This window comes from Copidosoma floridanum, unplaced genomic scaffold (assembly GCF_036245765.1).
Source record: "Copidosoma floridanum isolate Cflo_tuat_1 unplaced genomic scaffold, Cflo_Japanese_pri ptg000019l, whole genome shotgun sequence".
Classification (NCBI taxonomy): Eukaryota; Metazoa; Arthropoda; class Insecta; order Hymenoptera; family Encyrtidae; genus Copidosoma; species Copidosoma floridanum.
Window position 1 is genome coordinate 13,360,145 of NW_028321896.1, and position 26,270 is coordinate 13,386,414.

The window sequence follows — 26,270 nt, forward strand, 5'->3', positions numbered from 1 at the left end:
TGCAACACGACGTCAATTACTTTGTGCCGCGAATTTGGCCACGCCTGTCTCATTGAATGCACGCGCGCACATTAAACGACACATTAATCGAAATTAATTGCCGGAGAAGACGACAAAAACACTGGCCCTCAATCGCATATACATCCGGTTCCAAGATAAGAAGGAGATGAAGAACGAGAGGCGCAAAATATTAATTGGGAATAAGCCAAAAAAGCGACTCGGAGCTCGCCCACGCGAGAACACCGTATCAGCGGCATTAAGTGGCTGGGACAAGAAGAGCGTAGCGAAAGAGTAAAAAGGGGGGGGGATCAGCTACAGCTCAACCCTTTTCCGGGCGGTGCGTAAGTGCATTATCGAAGAGGAAAAAATTCATACGAGCCAGAAAAAGGAAGAAGGGAGGCGAGAGGAAGGGGATCGCGCAACCCGCCCAGTCCGAGTCGCCTACTGTCACCATTAATAATACGTCTCTCTCTCTCTCTCTCTCTCTACTCGTGTTGTATCTCATCTCTACGCAGGGCTCTCGTGTCGTATAGAATCTTGTCGGCGTTTAGCCTTCGGTGCTGAGTCGTCTTCTTCTTCTTCTCTCTCCGGGTGGAGGTATATGTACGTATATTATATACGTCTGGGAGGGTCCGTCGCACTTTTTTCCGCTACACGCAACGTCTCGCGCGTGTGGTCGAAGGAGTGGACCGTATACGCGTATATTAATACATATACATATATATGGACCCGTGTGGTATAGGGTGCAACGGCGATGATTACAGGGTAATGGGAGATTTTTCCGAAGGGGCGTGAGTCCGTGGAGCGAAAGTTTTTCGGCTGGTGTGACGTTTTGCTTTCAACTAGCAGCATATTTTTTTTTTTTTTTGCCATCAATTTGATTTGGTTGCGCTAGTGACCTTCCCCCCCCCACCCCCAAAGAATTATTATTGCGAGAACGTGACGCGGGTACGCGCAATGGGATTATTCATTCAAGGCTGCCGATGATCGAACGACGAGTCACGCGCTTTGTGTGCCATCACCTTCGCGAGCGCCATTTATTTAAGAGAATTCAAAATTTATGCGTATATTATGTTATTTCAATAAACCATCTGTGTGTGCACTACCAGTGTTATTTATTGCAACGACAATGATTAATTTTAATTATATGTGGAAAAGTTTAAATGGCAAAATTGTGATTCCATCTCTTTTTCATGTACCCACTAGTACGGTATATACGTTATGTAGGACTTGCTAATTGCCAAGCCCATATACAAGGTTGTAATACCACGTGTATATTTAACGACAGATTAACGCGTCGATAAAAAAAAAAGTAACCGATTTTTTCCTCATATCCTAAAAAAAAAAAAAAAAAAAAAAAACAGATGGCAGAGACTCGTGGGTGCGAGTAGCCCATGGTTACGCTGTAAACGACTGAATTTTCAACATCAGGAAAAATCGGCTTGCGTAACGGCTAAAATAAAATAATACAATTGCAGCGTCGGAGTCTCTCGCACCTGCATGAGTATAGAGCAATAATCGAACGTCCAATAATCGCAAGGGGAAGCAAAAAACAAGCGAGTCCTTGCGACACTATAAACAGGAGGAGGAGGAGGAGCATGTATTATATATAGGTGTACACCTAGTTCCTTACACACCTATAATTGTATACATATACTTACTTACTTACGGCAGCGACACTACCTACAACCAGTGGCAAAAAAGGCAAACCCACACAATATACGCACCTAATATACTTCTTTCTTGTACCTACCTCGTAGCCCGGCCGTCCTTCCTCATCGTCCGGCTGTGCGAAGCCAGTCTTGCATGAAAACGACGTCCGTGCAAAGCGTATAAGACTGCACGTATATATGTATACGTACGGCCCGAAGGTTCCGCTTTACGCTCGGCGCCCTCGCGAAGTGCAACTGTAAGATATACATACGTACACAGGAGGGAGAGAGGAGTATAGACCTCACCGACTACGCATTACGTATATATATATATATACCCGGGCTCTCTCTGCGCGCTCAAATATTTATCTGATCTTTTTCTATCCTCCTTTTTTCCCCACCTCCTCCTGCAGCCCCTATTATACAGAGTCCTCATCCTTCTTCTTCGTTTCTGCGTTTTTACGATCTATTTCGGCATCTCACAAATATATATATATATATATATATATATATGTGTATATGTACCTATGCTCTCTCTGGCTTCCCCTTGGGCCGAAAGACGCGCCTTGTAGAACACGGTGCTCGTAATAGGTTTTCCGCCGGGGGCTCGTTTCATTTGCATAATCAGCTTTTCGAGGTGTTGGTTCGGTGCCTCCACGCACGTAATATACAGTAACATCCCCCTTTCTTTTCGAGGGGGGTTTTGCGTTTGGTAGCCGTGTCTCATTCAATGTCGTTCGTTGTGGTCCGTGTTGGTTTTTTCGTTGCTAATCGACAACCCCCTTCTCGCTATTTCGCTGTGTACACAGTGACGCTAACGCGAAGCCTTGAGCGACTTGGTATGGCTATTACTTATTACCATTATTGCCGACCGACGTAACTTTACGTATATAATTATTAATACGCTTGAAAGTATTTTACGATCGCGCCCGATGATTTATATATGTGTATATGTGCACCCCGAGTACACCTGTATCGCAAGATTAATTTTTGTGGCACTTTGATGCATGGCATAATATACATGTGTATCTGTTGCAAGAATTTTACTTGGCGTTTTTTTTTTTTTTTTTTTTTATTAATTAAGAGTCCACTTAGTGGACGATCGATTAATGTATACGTTAGTCACGAGTGTGATTTGCTCGAGGAGGAAGATGCAAAGTACCCTGTGTGCTTCTTTTTATCCACAAGTGATCATAATTGTCGCGGTAATGGGACCATTAGTATCTATCATCGAGGCTTGAAAAAACCCCCGATGGCAAATTAATAATAATTTTTCGCGGAAAACAGCAAAAAGAAAACACGCGCTCGCGCTAATTGATGACGATCAAAACGCGCAATTGCACCCAGAGTGAGTAAGTGTAAAAAAAAAAAAAAAAAAAAAAATAGCCGCGAGCTCAACAATGTCACGGTCTAAAGAGCGAAAATTGAAATAACACATTCGCGCGCGGGTGTATATATATATCCTAATGAACCTCTCATCGCGCGAAATTACACGGCTCCTCTCTTTCTCTCTGGCTTTCGCGCCTCACCATGAATATATATATACCTTCCCCGTAAAAGCGGGTACACGCGCTAAAAGTCTGTAATAACGCAAAACGCTGTTTATCCCGCGAGAGATTACCCGTTTACGATGCAGTACACACGGATAGCCGCGCAAACACGAGCAATAGACGCGAAATGAGAAGACGCGGCGCCTCCGTGTTTTGTACGAGCCGTCCACTCTATGCGCGAATATATTTATATGCCCACGTAGGTGTATATACATGAGATCGGGGGGTAATAGTTATACCTAATGTACTTACGTCCAGAGAGAGAGAGAGAGAGAGAGAGAGAGAGTAATATAAGGTGTGTCTATAGGTGTACCTATGGCGCGATTAAACCGCAATCACGTTTTCGCGCGAGCACCGGTCCATTACACGCGCCACACACGTGTATAAGCACACAAATGCAAATGCACCTCTGTGCATGTAACTACATATACCTACACGTGTATGGATAAGTAAGATTTAAACGAGCCAAAGGAGATGCGCGTGTGAGATTCCCCTACTGCTCGTTCGCTGCCTGATCGGGTTTACACATACATTCGTTATGTACTTTGTGTGTATACCTACCTCCTTCTTCGTTTTCCTTTTCTTTTTTTTTCCAATTTGTTTTTTTTTTTTTTTTTTTTTTTTAATTGCGGTCTCGTCGATGCACGTATGATGATGTATAGGCGCGCCCAGAATACGCTTGCGCGTGTAATACGCGTGTTTTATCGGCCCAACAGGTGTAAAGATCGCTAATCGATTTTAAGGTGCAACACAAGTACACACGTATAGGCTGTCGATACGTATACCCCCATAATGTAAAGGAGATGTTTGCACGGAACATGATATATATAACCCGTAATTCCTTTATTTGCGTGCACGCGTGCGTGTACTCGATTTATTTTTCGTGATGTATTATTATTATTATTTTTTTTGTTTTTGTCTCATCCCCCCTGCCTTTTTTTTTGGAAGGAGATTAATTTTTGCATCATTCGTTATTTTGAACGACAAAAATGATGTACGCTTAAATTAAATGCCAATTGTTGGCTCGGCCGTGCACGTGAAATCATTTTGTCCCTCCGTCAGTTGTCTCCGGGCCAATCTCCTCATCGTCCCTTGCATATCTTTTCTCTTCCTCTCTCTCTTTTCGCTCCGCGCGTAAGTACATGGAAGTCGATTGCTGCACGTATCATATTATTTATATATATATATGTGCGTGAGTCTCCAGTTATTACGTCTGCATATTATATACCTATACACGGCGCGGTCCCGGCCCTCGACTGCACGTGCCCTACTCTCCGTATGGCGATAATCTTGATGGATCGCCATCACGGAGTTGCCTCGGTATACTATACCTGTATAGCAGCGGCTCGCAGGATGAGAAAAACGAGTCTGTTTATATCGCGTGCCACTGATTTCGTTCTTTAATACTTGTATGTATGTATATACGAGCTCCGTATGTATGAGTGATATACCATAATATGCTTTTGTCACGATGCCTGCTGCACCCCTTCTTCCCGATCCTTGAGCTGTTGCTTGTTTTTTCTTTGGCTATTTTTTTTTTGCTTCGCTTGATTGACTTACTTAAAAGGCTCTTGTCTCATTTACATTACCAGATGTTACCTCTCCGTTTTTAATTCAGAGATCATCCGATGCTTTTTAATTCAAAGCTTGCACATTGAGTTTAAGAGACCAATCGGACCTTAGATGTTGTGGTTAAACTACTCGAGATAGGGATGATTAAGGATACGATATGTACGCAAATCAATTTCTTTTCACACTCGATGATAAATTGTACGTTCCTCCGTTTGAAGTTCGCGTGAGTAATTGAGTCTTTCTACGAGTTTTTTTGGGCTTTTTGGAACAAAGGAGATCCTTACTCGCGTCGTCAGGATCGGAAATGATGGTCTTACACTGAATGCAAAATGTGATATACTTTGTAAAAAAGTTGACTCTTTTTTTTTTTTTTTAAATATGTATCCAAATTTGCTGAATGAAGGAATAACTGTACAGCCCTTAAATTGGGGATTTTTAAAATTTAAGAACATTATTGTTTTAAGAGCAGTGTAAAAACATACTTTGAGCTTTTTCTTAATCCAATGACCCTACAACGTAAGTTTTGTACAACCCAAGTAGGTACATCTAACTTGCAGAATTTAAAAGTTATAATGATATAAAATGAGATTTTACGAGATAATACAATAGAATGTGATCCTAACAGAAATCAGTACGGGAAATGATATTTAAATTGAGAGTCACAAGAGCTTATACTACAGGGCTTCAAAGGATTCACGTTGCAGGGTGGGTTGTTGCATGTTAACAATAAGCCCAAATGCTTTATACGTTCAGGGAGACAAAAGGCATTGGTATGTTAGTCGCAACTTTGAAAATATCGAGGCACAAAAGTAAGGCCGATCGTGTAGAAAATCAGAGGCTGAAAAAGGGAAAGGAGCTTGCGACCGATCGACAACACAAGTTTCCCAAGTGGGTATACACCTACACACGAAGAAAACGGCAAAGCCTCGATGAGTCATCTCTCGTGTAAAATCTCGGTGACACGCATCAGACGTCGCGCCGTTGCGCAGTGTGTCGCGAACTTTGTACAAGGTATATGTACACATCCAACGGTACACATATATTATATATATATATACACAAGGGACGACAACGAAAAATCATTACATACACTTTGTATGTGAACAAATGGGTATATTGTACGAGTGCAAGCGAGATCCGAAATGCAAGTTGACAAAATCGCGTTCAACAAAGGGAAGAGGGGATAAAAGAGCAACGAAAGAAACGGCTGTAATAATGGTCTCGTACGATCCAACGAGGACACGTCAACCTACATGTACCCCGTTTTTGTGAGCATCTGTTTGAAAAAAAAAGAAAAAAAAAAAAAAAGAAAGCGCTGATAAAATAACGACAACAATCAGTCGCGCGTGCGGGGGTGTGAGGGGACGGTGCAAAGTAGAGCCACGCGAGGGTGTATCCAAAAAAGAGCGAAACGGGCGGAGGGAGAGATAACAGTTATTGCATTGCGGTGCATTGTATTTTGTTCCAAGAGAGAGAGAGAGAGGTGCACAATTTATTCGCACGCACGCGATCATCGTCCCGGCGTTTCGCTTCCTCGAGTGGATGGAGGAGAAGAGAGAGAGAGAGAGACGACTACTTCCACTCTATTCCTTTATTTTCCATTCAACTTCTCCCTCATCCGCTCTTTTCTCTCTTTCTTTAACAAACGCGTGTGCGGACGTATATACCTATATATGTCTTGTTACGTTGCGCTTTGCAGCTCTCCTTCTCTCTCTATCCCGCCTATTTTAACTTGTGTAATACCTATAGGGTCCACGCTATATATTATATTGTACATACAGCAGGTCGCGGTATGCATCTGCTCTGTATTGTTATTTTTTCCATCTCATCCTCTTGAGGTACCGATATTTTTTTTGCCGCTGCAATAGCAATAAGAGATAAGCGCGCTCCCTGTATAATTGCTACACTCCCATCAGCGACCAATAAGTGGCGTTTTGTTAATTTTCTCTCATCCTCGATCGATGGACACTTTACTCGACGTACATATATATTTATACACTCTGGCGACGTAGATTTCAATTGCCACGTGGAAAATTGTTTAATCACAATCATATAATTACATACGCGACTCGACGCGCCGAGAATTTTTTCACGATGTCGATAGCAACCGAGGGATTATAGTTTGTACGAAAGGAAATCCTACATTATATATGTGTATACACATGCATTTAGCAAAACGAGCCGGAGCTCAATAATTACATACACCGCGTGTACGGCTGTCCATTCGAAAAGACCTCCGCGCGTCTACGGAGCCTATATAGGTATATCGGAGAGAAAGTGGCAGAGTGCAAAGGTGCCAGACGCGCGACCCAAGTATTTGCGTCCAGGATTTTGTCACGCCCATAATACGGCACCCAAGCTCGGGGGAGAGGGGTTAGTCACAAGCGTAGATCGTCATACATATATATAACGCAGCCATCAATGCGGTGTATACGTGTACGTGTAATATACGGCGTGAATATTATATGATTCAGCGTTACGGGGTTGGGGGAAAAAAATGCGGCATATTTTTTTCACCTCGCGTCACATATTTTCCAAAGTGTATGCGTAGACGTGGGTCTTTGTCGCGTTTGATGGATAATACGCGCGCAACTGTGTCCTCGCCGATACGCGACGTATTGTTGGGGTATATTTTGTGGGAGAAAAAACCCCGAGACCGTCTTTGGGGAATACATTAGCGTAGAGCAGCTCGTGCAACGCGTATACTTTACTAAAATCACCACCGCCGAAATAACCACCGGGTCGGACACGCGCGGTGCATATTGTGTATTACACAGGATCCCTCGGGGGGGAGAGGACTCGATTGTTATTAGGGGCTCATTAAATCGCAGTTGGGCGTGTAGGTATATGTACATACATGTATATAAGTAAGCGCATCACGAAAAACGTACACGCGCAAGGACACATTCCGCGAAGCGTCCGTCGCTTGGGTTATTACAGACACCGAAATCGAGAACGAGAGAGGAGAGGCTGCACACCCACACGCCCGGCATGATAAAAACCCCGAGCTCGGCTCGGAGGATCAACGAACCAAGTCCTCCTTTATCGTTGTTGTTACGTTGTTGTTGCTTTTTTTTTTTTTTTTTTTTTTTTTTTTTTTTTTTTTTCCATCCTCCCCCTTTGTTTTCCTTCTTAATCGGACGCGCCGAAAGAGGGGAGCCTGTGTATTCTCGGAAAGGGAACCGCCCGTATATCGTTATTAATTCGTCGGGGGATGGCGCGCGCGTGTGTTTTTCGCTGCTCGGTTATGCAGGTCGCGAGCGAGGCCCGCGCGGTGAGGCTAACCGATTTAATGACCCTCTCTCTCTCTCTCTTTATCGCCCACATAAACATATATAATAATGTATACGCGCGATGATTGAGGAATGCGTGCATATTTGTGGGTCGAGGAGGGCATCGGACGCGAGAGTGCATCTGTGTGCGTCGTACTTTGCAGCGCCATAGGGGTATTGTATATAAGTACGCGTACATATACATACGCCAGGAAATCCGTTTTGGTCGTCATATAATTTATGGACACGGGGATTCTTTTATTCATCACTTTTACGCGCACTAGTACAATTTGTTTCGTTTGTTTATTTCTTTTTTTTCTTTTTTATTTCCCCCAATCGAACTCGGCGCATTTTTTCATCCAAGTACGGCGCAGCGAAAGCCCACGGGCCGCGTTTCTTTAATTTTCCTTTGTCCACCGGATTCATTGAACTCGATTTTAATTGAATATGCAATCGTTATGCACACACACACGTGGGGGTATACATTTTTTTAACCCCGGCTGGCATTGTATAGCGCTCGCCGCAGCGCATAAATTAACAGTATAGTATATATATATTTTTTCCACTTCTTCCTCTTCTTCTTTTTCTTCCACACTCGAATGGAAAATCTCTTTGGATAGTGTGCACACGGCATCGAGGTGGGGTAGAGAGCGTATTTTTAACCTGATTGTTTGCCGAATGCAAAATTTGCATCTTCGGTACATAACGCTGTTTGCTAATTTCTTACGATTTATTATTTAACGGGGAAAAAGTACCGGCGGACAATCGGTGCTCGTTTCTCGTAATCCAGTAGTAACGCCCGTGTTTGGTAAGACCGACTCGCCCATTGAAAAAACCGCGGTATGGTTTCTGTCACCGTGAAACAACTTGAATCTCGCGCAACTGAGAGCCCTAACGTGGATCCTCGCAACGAGCAGCTGGGCTCGTGCATTAAAAAAAAAAAAAAAAAAAAAAAAAAAAAAATAACCTTGGATGGTCTCGAACTCTCGCAACAACAGTGCTCGAGGGCGATCGAGTGCACCCACACGCGGAGCAACAGGTCACAGCAAAGCTATCCTACAGAGAGAGAAAGAGAGAGAAGAGACGCCGGGGCGAATGCATAATCGAAAGGTGGTATCGCGGAGAAAAAGAAAGAAAAATAGAGAGAGAGAGAGAGCCTCGGCTAATCCATAAGGCATTTACCGGTGCGCGCACGCGACGCCCGCGGGCCATTTTCCATTTTGCATTACCCCTCCCCCCGCGCACACGGCCCGACCAAAGTGAGCCTACGCGCTCTCGCATAATACGCGAGTGGGGCCTTTTTTTCCTTCCCCCCTCTCCTACATACCTACGCGCGCAGAGAATATGCCCGAAGAAGAAAGGACGGCCACCGAGTGCAGGTACCGATCTACTACGTGCGCGCATCTTCCGATCCGAGAATCCCTCGGTCCAATATTTTGTACACGGACACGCGGCTGAGGAAATCACGTGGATGCTCCGGCGATGGCTCGGAAAGACGAGCGCTCGGTTGTATTATCCCTCGTAAGTATATACAAATCAAAAAGACCGACGCCCAAAGTAATCGAGGCGTCGGAGCTTTCGCCGGCGATTGATACAGCCCCCTCTCGCGTTGAAAATTAATCACGATGATGAATCTCGGCGCGTGGATGGAGTAAACATTAATTACCAGGCACCGTGGATGAAGATATTGCCGCGCTTAATCGGAGCTACACAAGACTCTTGGTCTCGCGCACGATGAGTCAGGTGTTCCACGAGGCGGTAAATCACGGGTGCTCGGTGGTTTCTCGATGATGTGATGGCGTTTCATTTAAACGTACAAAGCGCGTGTATTAACTTTATCTATATGTATAGCTGAACAAAAAGCAATATCCGGCAGTGAGGTATACACATGGCGTTCAATTAAAAACGTATATATATATACAATCAATTAAGCTCGTAAAACGTACAAGTGCTCCCCTTCGGTTGTGTCCGCACATTGTACGTTTGCACGTCGTACGTATATGCACACGCGCGCGCGTTTCAATTGTCACACGCTAGAGATGGAAATCTCTCCGATGCAGTGCATGAGCCACTGGTAGGGGGAGGAGGGGAAGATCGAGAGGGAGCTTCGTTTCCCCCGGGGCCTTCCACGGGTTATCTCTCGGGGATCTCGAGCTGAGATTCGCGAGTGTAGCAGCGTGTTTCCGTCGAAAAGCGCGGGGCCGATTAAAAAGCGGTACAGGAGGGTGACAGCGTCGGGACGTTCAAGAGAGCGCCGCTGCCTCTCGTACCGGGGGATAAATAAATAAATAAATGTCCCGTGTGTGCCGGCGTCGGAGGCGCCCGCGGGAGTTATGTACACGTGCATACATATACCTACTGCACCGCTGCTCTTTTCTTTGCTTTTTCCCTCTCTCGTCAATTACGCCGATACGTCGTTCGTAGAATCGTTAATTTAATTAATTCGAGGAAAAGAGCAGGGCACACAATAAACCACACAGAGAAAGAGAGACGCTTAGCGCGAGCGAGCCGTCGATCTTGCCCGTCTGATCGCTCTCTTTGCCTTCTCCGCTGCTGCTGCTTGTGCACGTGTATAAATATATACATATATATGTATGTATGTATGTACGTCCCCTTGGGTTTCTCTATCTGTCTCTCTGGCAAACGAACCCCCCAAGAGGAGGAGGATGAATTGGAAAGAGCGGGAGGAAAACGTGCGCGACAACTCGCGCTACAAGTTATTTGTTGCGGGACGCCGGGAGATCTGTGTGTGCCCCCTGCACTCGTTCGTTTTTTTTTTTTTTTTTTTTTTTTTTTTTCGTGCGATTATCAGCAGGTACCTAGTGGCTCTCGGGACACGATAGAGGCGATCGAAATTGCTTTTTCCTTTTTTCCTTTCTCGACGAGTGAACTCTCCCCTGATTCGCCAACAGTAGGATGGAGTTTCCAAAGATTCTCTTAATTACGAGAAATTTTCTTTTTCTTTCTTGGAGATAGTATTTTAGCGAGTAATCAAGTCGTAAAATAAGTTATGAGCACATTCAAGAATAACTTTACAAAGTACCAATGACAAATAAGCACAAAATGACGAACACAGCAAATTACGTAATAGAAAAGAGGTAACAATAAATACATGATCCATCGTCTCAAATAAAACATAGTTAATGTGTAAATAGTGATTGATAATCAGAGTATATAGGCTGTAAAAAAGGTACAGAGTAATCATGTGATATTTTTGGGAAAATTTTCAAGCGAACAAAAGTAAATGCCCTTGTTCGTCGGAGAGAGAAAAAAGATATTAATCTATTAACTAAAGTAACGCACTTGAATCATGAAAACCCCTCTTTTACAGTGTCGTGTGCTCTCCTCGGTAAATGTTACAAAGCACTTGGCGCGAGTCGAGTCCTTGGTCTGCAAACTAATCGCCAATCGATACGTTGGAAAAAAAAGATCTTTTTACGTGTAGCAAACCACCATATGTGGTCCAAATCTCCATGTAGGCATCGGTAAGCGTTGAGTGCATTTTTTTTTTTTTTTTTTTCATTCCGTCTTGAAAAAACAAAAAACTCGCTCTCAAAGTCTCCCTCCCCGTCAAACGAGTTGTATTCCTTTTTCGCCGCCACGCACCCACAAAGTCGCTTCTTCACTTCGACCCTCTTCAATCCAAGAAATGGAGAGGCGAGGCGCGTAAAAATCTTTTCAACCCGAGTACAATGTTCGTGTACTCGACACAGCGGTGATTCGTTACCACAGACACACGCGCTTATGCCCCTCCTCGTTAACCATATTCTAATGGCCGAGCGCGCGCGTCCTTTTAATTTAGCCGACTGCGCTGACGTTTGCATCGCCACCCTTACATACCTGCTGATGTCTTCATTAATCTGCTCTTGTTTTTCGGTGTCGCGGTACTCGACCCACCGGGACGCGGTTGCTGTCGATTTAATATTTTTACGAGGGGTGGTGTGCATCACGTTTTGACTAAATTGAAAACGAATTGCACACCCGTTCAATTTTCCAATCAAATTATAGATGTGTGGCCGTGTGACGCGTGTGTAGGTACTTTTGACATACCACGAACACACGCCTATTTAAGTACCGCGATGTTGATACGCGCTCTCTCTCTCTCTCTCTCTGGGGATGTGCGTGTATCCTTAAAAGCCGAGCTGTGCTTCTAGAAGCTCAATCAATTTGATCGAGGGACGCGAGGAGAGGCATAATAAAGCCGGGGCTCTTAAAAATCTCCATCGATCAGAGGCACGCGCTCGGGATGCCTCCCTCCTCTCTCTCACTTCCTTTCTCTTTCCTTATCCCTCTCTGCGCTTCGGCTCGCGATACGTATATATATATACTTGCAGAGACTGCCCTCGGGTCGATTTCTCTTCTCTCTCTCTCTCTCTCTCTCTCTCGCTTAATCTCGAGTGTTTCGCTCGAATTTTTTTTTTTTTTTCTTTTCCTACTCCACCTCTCGACGCGCCTCCTCCTTCGAACGTATAAAAAAAGAGAGAGAACAAGAGAAGGAAGAGGCCTCTAAGCAGAGGGGCCCCGTTGCAATAGCGTTTCAACCGCACAAAATGAAATATGAAATAATAGTCCGGGGCCCACTCCGCGCCACGTGTATAGAGAATAACGCGGGCGCACCCATATCTACGCCCCCACACAGCATCTCTCTCTCTCTCTCTCTTTTCTCTTACATGTACACAATATATACACATACACGCGTATATAATACCACAAACTCTGGCACGCACATGCAAGCGCGCGTTGACGTCTCCGACGAGCGTGCGTGTGCATCTTATATTATATTCCCTCCGTGGCGTTTTTTTTCCTTTTTTTTTTCGCGTCATCCTCCCTCGTAGGTATATATACCAGCACCGTGTACCCCCCCAACACCCCGTTCTTTATACGTTTATAATTCATGCGTCTTATACGTACACACGGGCATTAATTCGTGTTTACGTTGCATTAGATGCGCCCTTCCTCGCGGCTGATGATAGCGCGTTAAAGTGTTGTTATTTCATTACCTGTATATTATGTGTATGCATACGTATACGGATCGTTTGCCGAGGCAAAAAGGGCTCGGTTGTTGTTATGAACTTGTAATCACGTAAATAAAACATACATACGCACAATAGAGTCACCCATGACGTCTCTCTTTCTATGGTGCATACATGCGTATTGTCCCTTGGACTATCGTTGTTCTCTCCTTGTATTGTACACTACAGTCTCTAGATCCCAACCTTCGTTCGCCTCTCGTATAATATATGCTCTTCACACTTTCTCCGTGCAGCTTGCCATATGTATACACTGATGCCGTGTACTTGTGCGAGCTTTTACATAAGTTGACCCGTAGCGAGGAGTGTGCTCGTCCGATTGAGTTAGACGTATATAGGTATTGTATCTGGTGTACGTATAAGTACGCAACCCATCGCGAAATTTTTTTTTAATTTCCTCGTTCGAGGAGTGCGTTGACGAGAGGGAGAGATTAGCTCACGGAGCGCGCACGTTGATGAAAGTACGTTACATTAGACGCGCGATCGGCCGATTTTATCGGGCCGGCTCTTTTGCGCTGAATTACCGTCGATTGTGGCCGGATTTATCGCCGTGGAAAATTTTCACGATACATGCAACCCGAAAGGGGAGTCTCGTTAATCGTGGCTGTTATTTTGCCAAGATCGAGGATACAATAACTTTGATCGTCAACGCTGCTACATGGAGATTTTTCGTTGGGCGCCCCAACTCGAGCCGCAAGAGTGATGCGTGTTTGTAAATTATACGTATATATAGGTGATGTGTACCCATACACATGATAAATAGTATACCTATGTCAAGTAAACACTGCCGTGTATACGCACACGCTTGTGTATACAAGATGGATTGGATAATCGCTCGAATCGATTAACGATCGATCAAGCAGCCGTCGAGAAAAATCGGTGGCTTTTCGCGACACGCAGCTAAAAGGCGCCTTGGTTTATTGGCTCTCCCGATCTCATTTGTACACCCTATGGCTGGCGAGCGCGAGAACATTCCTAACCGGCTCACCGATTTCTAATTATAGACGCGTACTCACATCCACGTCGCCATCATAAATATTAATACAACCGATTTGCATTATTTTCATATTTCCTTGCTTTTCCCTCTTCTGCTCCTAAAAGTACACGGTGCTCAACTCTCCTCTTTAACCGTATAATGGGCGTGTAAGCGTCACTGGATTATCCGTTGCTTTGCCGTGAAAACACGTACTTGAGTATACCTAATATACATTTTGCACCGGGGAAAGAAGCGACTATCGACTATTCATACGGAGAGAGAGAGAGAAAGCACGGCCGGGTCTTCCTTAAACCTATATATTATTCCAATTTGCGTGCACTTGGGCTTTGAGCAATGTACGTGAATTTTCAATGGAAATTGCCGGTGTACCATTAAATGCCGCCGTATTTCAATTTGGGCATGAATACATCAGGTAAATTTTAATGATACAACGAGCGAACATTATTTGTGAGATCAATCGCTAGAATATACCTGTTTATCTGTACATATAATATATATAATTTGAAATATATTGCATGTGAAAAAAAAAAATGATATTTGGTTTAAAGTGATGATTGTCCGATTTTTTTTTTTTTCCACGCAAACCACACGTACGTAGCAGGAAAAAACAAAAACCATTAAACAACTTTGGTAAGACACGTCAACAAATATATGTCTCGAGAGCATGATGTGAACGTAAAATATATATGTATGTGTATAAATTTTGTATGATGGTTGAAAAAAAGAAAAAAAGAAGAAAAAGAAGGATGTGATGACGTTTCGCGCGATTGTTGCAGGAAAAAAGTGGCGAGGCCTGACGCCCCAGGACAGGCGGCCGTACGTCGAAGAGGCCGAGAGGCTAAGGGTCATCCACATGCAGGAGCACCCGAACTACAAGTACCGGCCGCGAAGACGGAAACACGCGAAGCGAGCACCGGGGGCCCCGTCCTCGCCTCCATCCGCGACGAACGCCCCGGGCAGTAGGCCGAGCCCCGCTGGTACCGCCATTCATCATACCATGTGAGTCTCTCTCTCTCTCTCTCTTTATTCTCTCCCTCGCCCCTTTTCTTTCTCTCTCTCTCTCTTTTCTTTTGATCCACAAGTATACGCGTTACACCTTTTACCAAAGGCCTCCTCGCTCCGATGTAAAATCATCTACTGTCCAGAGCAATAATTGGTGATATCGAGCAAGTCGTTGCCGTTGCCCTGAAATTTAGGGTGTCCCTCTCGATCGAATCAGTTCGCGGTACAGAGTCGGTGCTTCATTGCATTAAAATGTGCTTAATTGGATAGGTAAATATTATGCACTTTTATTGCACTCGCATACATATTATATATATTTAGGTGCACATGTGGGTATCGCAAACCTATATACGCGCGTGTTATATTCTTGTACATTTCAAGGATACGTTTTAATATTTAAAGCGCGTACCTACGTGTACAACAGGGGATCCGCGTCGCTTATTAAATTAATTGAAAACTTCCTATATCATAAATATATATATATATATATATACGTGTAAGCAGAGGAACATGTATCCAACGAGGGCAAATACCTGCGCGGCATTTGTATGTTTTACCACACGGGCGTCAAAGGAGTAGAGGTGGGGTATATATAGCTTCTTGGAACGAAAAACACATATACCCTCATGCACCAGCTGCGGCGTATCAACAGCCATACGAGGCCTCCGATAATCATCTTATTAATGACAGTGAAAACTCAACGCGTGACTGCTGTATGCGTATATGTATATGTATATGTATATACACCTACGTATCATTACACGCGTTAAAAAAACAATGCGATAAACTCTTTTTTCTAATTAGCTCGACGTATAGTATGTACCTATACGCATTATAATACTATACGTATATCATGTATGTGTGAACTCCTGCAAGCCTAATGAATATGCATGCCAAAAAGCACATATGGGAAAACACGTGTTGTAGCTCTGTATTTTTTTTTTTTATACGCTACACTCCCGTGTAATCGTTTATTAGCACCTATACGTATACACACACAGAGAGAAAGCAAACCGACAATGCTGCTCAAACGATGATGATGATGATGATAATAATAATTGATCGTCTCTCCCTCGTGAGTTGCAAAAAAAAAAAAAAAAAAAAAAACAATGCTAGCTTTTCCTCGTATTTATATGATCCTGCGCGTCTCTTAATTAGTGGACTGTTGCGCGCGTGTGTTGATTAATCAAACGAGCAAAACAAACGAAAGAAACGGCATAGGATACATTTCATCCGATCGTTTCTCTCCCGCAGCTCGAAGATGGACAACTTCCAGGGCATACCGCAAATGCCGTGGGGTGGGCACTCGCCGATTTCGTCGCTCTATCACCAGCAACAACAACAACAGCAACAACAACAACAACAACAACAGCCACCTCAATCGCAACAGCAGCCGCAACAACAACAACAACAGCAGCAGCAGCAGCAGCAGCAGAGTATACAGGACTACAAATCGGAGAACAATTCGCTCTACGGGAGCCCGTACACGCCGATCATTCACACGCCCGACATCTCGCCCGTCGCCAGTCCCGAGCCCGACGGTAAATCTCTTCCTCCTCCTTCTCCTCCTCCTGCTCTTTGCTCTCGACGCACGCGGATTCGGAGCCATGTATCTTTTCTTCTCCCCCCCCCCTCCTTCCACCTCTTCTTCTTCTCCTCGTGGCAATAACCGTCATAAAAAACCGGCAGAAATTTTATGATCGAGTAAAACGTATTGCAGCTCCGGGAGCCGGTCGCGTGTGTGTTTCGTTGCCTAATAGCTATTGGATTTGTGTCTTTTCGCGCGTGTGTTTCCATGCCCACCTACATGTATACTGTTTCTTTTTTTTTTTTTTTTTTTTTTTTTTACATTTTCTTTATAAATGTACATGTCACAGTGTCATTGGAGTCTCTGTGTAAGACATCCCAATCTGTGATTTCGTAGAGTAGGGTTTTTTTTCTTAATAAATCAATTTGTGTATTTAGTGATTCAGGAATGTTATATGACAATCTCCATACCCTACGAAAAACATCAATGCTGAAATCAGTCGTAAATTACGCCGTTGATCCAATGTTTATCCTGCGTTGATTTAAGCCGATATTAGTGGTTGACTGCAAAACAATGCTATTTTCGTGATATCATTGCAGTTTTCAATTGTAATAAACTGTTTTTAAACTTATGATTTCAATACTGTCAAGTTAAAAATAAATCAGCATTGATCCAACATGTAATTAACGTAGAATCAACGATGTAACTTACAACGGGTAGTGGTTGGATTGTCTTTTTTTTTTTTCGACGTATTACATAAATTAGAAATAATAATAACAATAATAATAATAATAATTCTGATAAACACTTTGGGTAATAATCGTAATGGTAACACACAAATGCAAATGTGTACGCCAACAGGCGACAACGCGCACATACCGGTATCGCAGAATCCAGATGCCGAGCGAGATTTAATGGACGGGCAGTCGAAGCAGCAACAACAGCACGACATGTCGGACCACAACAAACGCTACTCCTACATGAACAGCGACAATCAGCTGCACGTCGGTGGCCCGAGCATATCCTCGTGCGCCAACACCGGGGCTGGTTACACCGACACCCTGACTTACAAAAAGGTATACATATATACACAAATATCCTCCAAGATACCGGACAGGTGATGATAATATCTATATAAGTGTATAATCCAACTGTTTGTTACGCGTGATGCAGGTGAGTTATCTGAACTTTGAGCGGCAACAGTCGACGAGCATCGCCGTGGGGATAGCCAACGGCATGATGGTGTCGTGCAACAAGCTGCGATCTGGCTTCGACAACGTCGGCAGCGTCACCGGCACCTTTTACCCACCGGTCGCCTCGCCCCACGACCAATCCCTCCACTACTCCGCCCAAGCCCAACAGGCCAAATCTTACGGGGCCATGCAACAACAACAACAACAACAACAACAACAGCAACAACAACAACAAGTACAAGACACCGGGGGATACGGTCAGTGCAACAGGCAACAGCAGAACATGGGCCTACAGCAGCGCCCCGCCGAGGGCTGTTCCGGTCAGTCGTTTCATCTTTTCCTTTGGCCTGACGAGCCTTATTAATTTGCTCCTCGGGCTTATTCGTTGCACCCAGACTCCGCGTGGGGCAGCTCTAACGTAACATTAATTGCACGTTGCGGTCGTTCGTTATGTACAATTACCGTGTGGGATTTTAATGAAGCTGCGCGCGTGATCTATACCAAAATCGGGTGCTTGCAAAACTCGTCGGTGACGAGTCCATAATATTATGGTATCCCGTAATTTTTTTAAGTTAAATATAAAAGGGCCGTGTGTTTGACGCAGGTGTAGGGCATCGATACCAATTGGGCCACCAACATCAGGAGTACCAGACGGATAACTCGGCCGGCCAGCAGCAGCAACAGGTGGGCATGGGCCACATGGAGCCGGGTATGCACGACGAGGAGCAGGAGCACGTGATGCAGCTCGAGAAGTACTTCAACAAGTACAGCCACCCGTCGAGCCTCGCCGCGGGCGGCCACTCGAGCCTCGGCTCGCAGAGTCTCCTCGACAGTAACCACAACTACGCGAGCGACCTTCGCTACTACACGACCCAGCAGCAGCAGCAGCAGCAGCAGCAACACCCTCAACAGCAGCACCAGCTGGATCTGGCTAACGCCCAGTGTATCCTGGACGAGCAGGCGGCCAAGGATCACCAGCAACAGTGCGCCCAGATGGCCATGAGCCACGCCATGGAGCAGTACCACGCGAGCCTCGACGCTGCTGCCAAGTACCAGGAGCACCAGCACCAACAACAAGTCGCCCAGCAACAGCAGCAACAACAACAACAACAACAGCAACAACAACAACAACAACAACAGCAACAACAACAACAACAACATCAGTCGCAGACGCAGCCAGCACCCGCCGGAGGTCCTGGACAAAGCATGGACCAGCATGTGCCAAAGGCGGTGGACGATGAGTTCAGCGTTATTCTGGCTGACGTGCGAAAAACGTGTTACAGTAGTTAGTGTGATATACATATATATATGTATGCTCCTCTTCTTCTTCCTCTTGTCTTTACCCCTCCACTTTTTTTTTTTTTTTTTTTTTTTTTTTCATTATTGTTGATAGTGTGTTGATTCGAAAGCCGCCGAGTGTGCGTGCGCTGCTGGTGCGATTGTTGTTTTTTGATTGCGGGAATACAAAAAGAAACGAAAGAGAGATGTTGGCGTTCGTTGGCTGATAACTTATTGTGATTTTAGGAAAAACTTCGTTGAAACTGTGGTTACGATTCTCTCGGACACGAAAGTGACGTCATTGTATATTTATTTTTTTGAAAAATGTATCGAAAAACTGCTCGTGAGTATCATATATTTTATGAATTTGCGCGAGGGTGTGAAAAAAGAGCAGCTATTTTTATCAATGTTGTGGACAAATCGTGCGCGAGCCGGAAAAACCTTTGGACCTAGGATTTTACAATTTTACAATGGCCTCGGTTCAGCGGACGATTTGTGTCCTTTCGAGATATTTTATATGCCCCTGCGTGTGTGTCTGATCGATGTTTCACACGTACATATTTTATACAAATAAATGAATATATATATATATATTTAATGTACTGTCGTCGACGCGAGCGTGTGATTGTGATTACTTCAAGTTCTTATTCCCATGGATCTCTTTTGGTGCTAAGGTGATGTAAAAAAAAAAAAAACAAAAAAAAAACATTCCTTTCATGCTCTTTTGTACGATTTTTCTTCGCGACATCTTGAGGGATCGATTCAGTCGATCGTTTTTGAGTCTCAAAAAGATGCACGCAAAAAAAAAAAAAAATGATGAGACATACGCTACAGAAAAACTTTATTCAACAGATTCCTTACTTACGTGCATAAATACGTAGTAGAGAGTGCTCATTAGTAAACTTTGAAGTTTTTGATGAAACGAGGACGCTCTTTTTTTTTTTTTCTTCGTATATGAATGAATAAGAGAGAAACCGAGAGACACCTGAGATGCAATATAAAATAAAAGGGTGAAAAATAAACTTGAATTGTAGTTAAGGAAAAAAAAAAAAAATAACTCCGTCGATTGAGTATAAAATAAATGAAGAGAAAGAAAAATGTTTATCAAGAAAAATACTTAATTGTTAGGTGTACATAAAAGTAACAATGCTAGAGAATCCTGTCTCGGTGCCTCTATACTCGTGTAGCTCTTAAGACAATAACCACTACGAAATTATTAAGCAAAAATTAGATTTGAATATTTTGCCGAAAGTGAGAGGAAACGTGCATATAGTAGAATTCTTAAATGTATCTTATAAATAAATCATATTTTCAAAAACTGGTCGTTTAAAAATAATTACACACCCCACGCTTCCATACTAATCAAATATTTTTTTATTAAATATTTATAAAAAATATAAATTACAATGTTATGTAAACGAATTGATTTTTACTGCTTGTTGTATATCGTATCTACAACGGGTCATGTTTTCGCAATTTTCCCTTTATCTTTACGTAAACATTAAAACACGTGTTCTTCATTTTTGATTTCATATCATTAATCTGAGTCTTAACTAGTCTTTAAAATATACTCACTGGGTTTTAACGTCAATACATTATATCATACATGTATTTTTTTTCCTTATTTTTTTACATGTACACCATGTTACGTCATATCACATTAATAACATATTTTTCAATGCCAAAACATTTGTATACGGGTATTTATTAAACTCTCACCAACATCATATTATTGATTCACAATCAGAGTTATTCCCAGTTTCGTGTATTTACAGTTTTATGTACAGTTATTGCTTTTATATTACAGATTAATTTTTAACAACTCATGCTCGTGTCTTGTTAACATTGTCCTTTATATGCTGTAGACGAAAAACCTATTATGTCGGCATATACAACCATTTTTGTTTTGTTTATCTGATCAGTGGGTATAATAAAACCTTATAACAAGAGTACCTACACTTACTTAATTAAATGAAAAAGTTGGGTATTGTAAGTGATCGTAATAGTTTCACGTATAATAACTTTAATAAAAATTAATTTCTTTTTCTACACAGTAATATTTTCAATATCGTACAATTACGTTAATTGTTGAAATTTAATTATCAACAAATTTTTGTCTTAAAATTTGCAATGTTTCGTATTGCAATGATAAGTCACGTACACAAACTTATGATAACTACAGATACTTTTCAGGCACTAAACACTTCGAGAATTACTTGTAATGGCAAATTATTTACGACGAAAAATAGTCCTCAGGCAATGAAGATTAAAAAAAAATTTCTTAATAGTTTAAGTTAATTTTTGACCAAATAAATTTTTTGGTAAATACAATACCTTTGGTACGGTATTTATTTCTTATTGAAATTTATCTAGTGTAAAAAAATGAAGTATTTTCGAACATACAAGTTTTTACGGAACTACTCACCATATGGCACGTAATGAACAAAAACTTTTTTTAATTAATTGTTTAGGTGTTCAAAAATATTTCATGTCAACAGAAGAAAGTTGGAAGAAATTATTTTATTATTGTTTGATAACGTAACGTACGTGTTCTTTTGTTATATAATTATCGTATGTTTTTTTTCTTTTATAAAATGTAAGAAAATTTTTTTCATCAGTTTGACCATTTTGTTTGTCATTGTCGTAATGATGTAGTGTTATTCGTCTACAACATGGACTTTATCAATGTTTATGCATCATAGTACTAAGATAACGTTGTATGGCTTAAAATTGACTCGTTCAGTTACCTGTGGAAGGTATCCTCTACAAAATACGTGCAATGGTGCAGTAAAAAGGAATGCACAAGATAAATTAGTTTGACCATACATCTAAACATAGTAGTGTTCAAAATTTATAACATTGGACAGATTTGACAGTCTTTTATGAAATTGTAAATGTCATGATTTTTTTTTTCAAGTCTTTCATTGTAGGACCAAATGATGAAGAAATTAAATTATAAAAATCTCATTTTTCACTGAAATGCGGAAATAATATATTGCGTATTTAAGTGCAAGTGAACTTTGTAATTAAAGTTATGGATTTATTCAACGTTACGTTTAAACGAGTTATAAATTTCATCATTAGTGTTTGACACTATTTACAAAATTTTTTAAAGGCTTTCGTTTGAAATATTTTGTATAACATGCTAAATATGATATACTCGTGCACTTTGTAAATGCATTTAATGACACTAAAAATGGCTGAGAAAATTATACATATAAACGATACATTAAGCATGTCTTAAATGTCATTCATCCCATAAACAGTTTTCTTTCATTTTCGAATAGTAAGAGAAAATGTAACATTTTTTGCACGTTTTTATACCACACCTGTAACTGAGGCCGGGTTTGTCCTTTTCTTCCTCATCTTTCTTATATTTTTGTTCATCTTGCTCTTTCGTATCTCTAAGCTCTTTCGTTTGACCTTTTTTATCCTTTTGCGCTTTATTTTTACAAAATTTCAATCCACAAGGATACCAACTTATACACAACTCCAACGAGCAAGTGCACGGTGCTGTATACGTTGATGTGTCTGCACACTTTGACAGTGATTGTGATTTCGTTTTATTACTAGTTGTTTGACTACTTGTGATAATAGTAAAATTATGTACAGCTGCTAGAAGTGCGGTTTTAGAAGAATCTGCAATTTGAATATCACAGTGCATGTTAAGTGTGACATATTTACAGATTCACCCATAAAAATCGGCATGATAACTACTACCAGCGCTGCCCTGGTGGTTGAAAATGCAACTATGACCTGTTACAGTCTTATTTGGAAATTTCAGCAAGATTCGTAATGATTTAAGTTCAGGCTACATTAGGTGTTGTCTTTAATTGTACAAACACAATAAATGAATTACTAAATTAAAGTGATTAATTTATTAAGTAGGTAGCACAAAATGAAGGACCATATTGCAATTACCATAAAGCCCGCAAAAATTTCAAAACGATATTCAAATGTAAACGGTTATAGTTGCATTTTTAGCCATCAGAGTGGCGCTGGTAGTATAAGGTTATGATGTCGAATATTTTCAAGTACTTACCGGGTCTTTGAGCCCATTTTTTTACATCTTCATGCCTCGTGAAAGTAGATCCTGCTGCCTCAAAGCAAAAATCATTTATATGCTTGGATATAACGTTTGATTGAAAAACGTCTAGAAACAAATTCATGGAGTAATTTGCATAATTCCTATTTATCTCCGCAACTCTAACTGTACTGGGATTCTTTTGCCTCAATTTCGCCATTGCATCGGAGGATATGAAATCCTTGTCATAAAAATGAGTCACGAAGCACAGTGTTTGGTATTGGTTTTGACCTTGCTCCATTTCACCCAGGACCAAGGCTTTTATGATTAAAACCTCCTGTAATCGATAAAACTTTGGTACATCGTTTGACAAGCCATATTTTCGGCAACTTACATTTTTAAAATCTACAACTTGGGTGACCAGAGTTCCATCTGAACGTTGAAACTCCAAAGTTATCACATCATCTGTAGTGTTGGACGTCAAGTTTTCTTGTATAATCTCTCCTCCCTGTAATTAATCCCCAACTTTAGCTATACTTTATTATTTCATCAAGATCGATGTTATAACATAATGATTCATTTATTTGTTCATTCACAATTTTTATTCCATGCACAATAGTGTATGCCGATTGTTTTAGAATAAACAATTTAAAGTGTCACTATTACACGTAAGTATAAATTTATTACGGCAAATTCACAAAATTTGCGTGTAATTTAATGGTTTTTTAAAATTCTTATATTTACATAGCAAATAAAAGATAAATCTCTGAATTGTAATCAAATTGGGTTTTTTTTTTCTGAAACATCTAACTTTTGTGATCAGAAACGTATGTGTTGAACTGATTTCATAGTTTATAATATCGAAAATGGTGCACAGTAAATTACAAGGACTTTGTTACTATTCATGATGTTAACCAATTTACCAATGATGATAAGAAAATAACAATGTTCCTCATGATGTATTAGAGATATCAAAGCTTTACCTTAATTTTGATTTACGAGTATAAATTTATCATATCGTAGATGATAACGTAAAATGCTGATTTAAATGGGTAAGGAAATCAATCAATAAATTAATTAAATATAACGAAAGTATCATTCTTCATTATATAGTAAATAGATAAGAAAATGATACTTTATGAGCTACACGGGAGGTGGACAATGTTTCATCTAAAATGCTAACCTGTACACCGAACTTTAATTTCATTACAAAAATATAACGTTATTTTCGAGGATATCCAAAATTTCTTGGAAAGAAATAATGTCATTCAGGTACATCGATTCAACAAACCTGATTTCTAACGTTGATGAGCAAAACTGTGCTGCATATTCCGCAAAAAAATTGCAGAACAATCCAGGCAGTGAGTACCGAGAGCTGTTGAGATCTCATCTTGCTATCTCATTCTTCAAGATTAACCGCACTTCTCATTAACTCTACACAATCGACACTTCAAACACCACTTGTGAAAAACGATAGAGCAACACTTTGGACGCGGTTTTATTTTATTTTTTTCTATGTAAAATGTAATAAAAATGCACAGTACAAAAAAAGTCCCAATTTTCGCCTGTCGTCCTTCGGAGCATCGTGCAGCTTCCTTTTCATCGCTAATTCTTGCGTTTTCATCCGAAGAAACTGTGCGTCACGAGCACCACGAACCAATAAGAAGGCGCAAAGGTCCATAGCGAAAGGAAGGAGATGTTAACATGGTGCCCGCTTGGCCTTGCTTGACCCCTGCGCAACGGCACGTATTTTGCTACCCTTCCATCTTGTGGCTGTCCAAACGTGCGAAGCGGAACTTTTCGAACCAGAGTTTCTTACCATATCCTTTTTTTCTCAAGTTGCATTGCTTGTTGTAAAGTTAAATGGTAAGTTTTTTTTTCTTTTTTAATGTAAACAAAATTTATTTTTTTCTTTAATTTTTGTTAATTGTTGTTTTTAAATACATCGGAAAGTTTTGTAAGTAGCAATCAGTTGCTCCTATTGGATAAATTCGAACGACGATGGCACGTATGCGGACTGATCGATCTCTGGTCTAGTTTATGTCTTGGCGACTTTAATAAATGTAGCGTATCCTGACTGTGAGGTAAATAATAATTTTCGTAAATAAATTAAAAATTTGTATTTTAAATCTGATGGGAAGAAAAGAAATTATTATATGATTGGGTGAATACTATAATTAAAAAAAATTATTTTTAATACTTACAACTCTGCTCTCAGTTCCTTTAGTATAGGAGGAGTTGGTGGCCTAACTACAGGCTCGATATCTGGTATGGTGAAATGGCAATAGACAGGAACCTGAAATATATTTTTTAATGATTATTGTAAATTTCACGTAAAAATAAGTAAAACTCGATCAAATGGTTTTTTTTTATACAACTTTTGTTAACTGATTACGAAAACGTTATCCTGTCATTTATCCGCAGTAAAAAAAAATGCTACGTAAAAATTAACTAACGTAAGGCAAAGTATCATCCAGTTCGATGACAGGCAGCTCGTTGTACAAGCTAGGTATTCTAAAGTGCCGTCCCAATATCGGCGAGTACAGTCCCAAGTCGATACTACTACTGCTGTCTCTTATTCTACGGGAGGCTGTCGAGCTAGGCCGGCTGCAGCTGCTGGTCACTCGTCTGGACGTCATTCCACCACAAAATCCAAAAACGCAATTACCACCGCTGATGCGAGCCGTCAAACGAAAACGGTATACTCAAACCCCAAGTGTTCCCTGATACTTGATATTTGGTCAATAAATGCCTAGTAGCAACGAAAGCGGTAGTGGTGTAACCAAGGACTCGGCTATTTCTCTTTACTCCTCTCTTATTGTCTTGCTCTGCCAAATAATGATAATGTTATAACTTTTTTCTTTTTTTATTGATAATACTATTATTATGTTATATTCCACTGTATCACAAGCTCTTAAAAATGATTAATCAAATTAATCAAAGGCTTAAGGGTTGCGTTTCATTAGGTATTTGGGTCACATTTTTGGACATCGCATGGTTTAAAAAAATTTCAACGAAAAGATAAATTTTTACATTCTGCTTAATATTTTGCTGACGTTGAAAAAAAAAAACAATATTTTAGAAATTTTCGAAGGATATTTCACCTGATTATCACAGCAGTAAAAACTTACAACTTTTGCCTGACGCTTTGCTTTACTTTATTTGAATAGAA

At 41.3% G+C, this 26,270-nt stretch overlaps 2 protein-coding genes across 5 annotated transcripts in view; one reads left to right on the plus strand and one right to left on the minus strand.

Annotated features, from left to right (window-relative positions):
• LOC106644421 (uncharacterized) overlaps positions 1-19,133 on the plus strand; it is a 48,086-nt gene extending 28,953 nt beyond the window's left edge. The window contains exons 4-10 of one of the 3 annotated variants that reach the window (XM_089593013.1): positions 14,850-15,072; positions 16,330-16,458; positions 16,513-16,616; positions 17,465-17,679; positions 17,777-18,116; positions 18,401-18,873; positions 18,937-19,133. In XM_089593013.1, the coding sequence (XP_089449139.1) occupies positions 14,850-15,072; positions 16,330-16,458; positions 16,513-16,616; positions 17,465-17,679; positions 17,777-18,116; positions 18,401-18,873; positions 18,937-19,086 (1,634 nt within the window). In that variant the 3' untranslated portion in view covers positions 19,087-19,133. Of the gene's footprint in view, positions 1-14,849; positions 15,073-16,329; positions 16,617-17,464; positions 17,680-17,776; positions 18,117-18,400 lie in introns of all 3 variants that reach the window. The other 2 variants (XM_089593011.1, XM_089593012.1) reach the window with 2 other exon arrangements.
• Positions 19,134-22,141: 3,008 nt separating this feature from the next.
• oaf (BRICHOS-like domain-containing protein out at first) lies at positions 22,142-24,621 on the minus strand. Of its 2 annotated transcripts, XM_014359905.2 has the most exons (5): positions 24,390-24,621; positions 23,493-23,606; positions 23,117-23,435; positions 22,517-22,713; positions 22,142-22,435 (listed from the first exon to the last, which is right to left on the minus strand). In XM_014359905.2, exons 1-5 carry the CDS (start codon positions 24,486-24,488, stop codon positions 22,322-22,324), a joined length of 843 nt encoding a protein of 280 aa, XP_014215391.1. In that variant the 5' UTR covers positions 24,489-24,621; the 3' UTR covers positions 22,142-22,321. The 2 variants fall into 2 exon arrangements, with proteins under 2 accessions (XP_014215391.1, XP_089449241.1); XM_089593115.1 differs by having other exon boundaries at positions 22,142-22,713.
• Between the last annotated feature and the right edge of the window lie 1,649 nt (positions 24,622-26,270).

Bases quoted from the DNA above. Each gene is read 5' to 3' on its own strand.
- oaf (XM_089593115.1), bottom strand. From the start codon at position 24,488: ATGAGATCTCAACAGCTCTCGGTACTCACTGCCTGGATTGTTCTGCAA. The intron at 23,607-24,389 runs GTTTGTTGAATC...GATTAATTACAG, and splicing joins TCATCAACGTTAGAAATCAG to GGAGGAGAGATTATACAAGA. The intron at 22,714-23,116 runs GTAAGTACTTGA...TTCAAATTGCAG, and splicing joins AAAATGGGCTCAAAGACCCG to ATTCTTCTAAAACCGCACTT.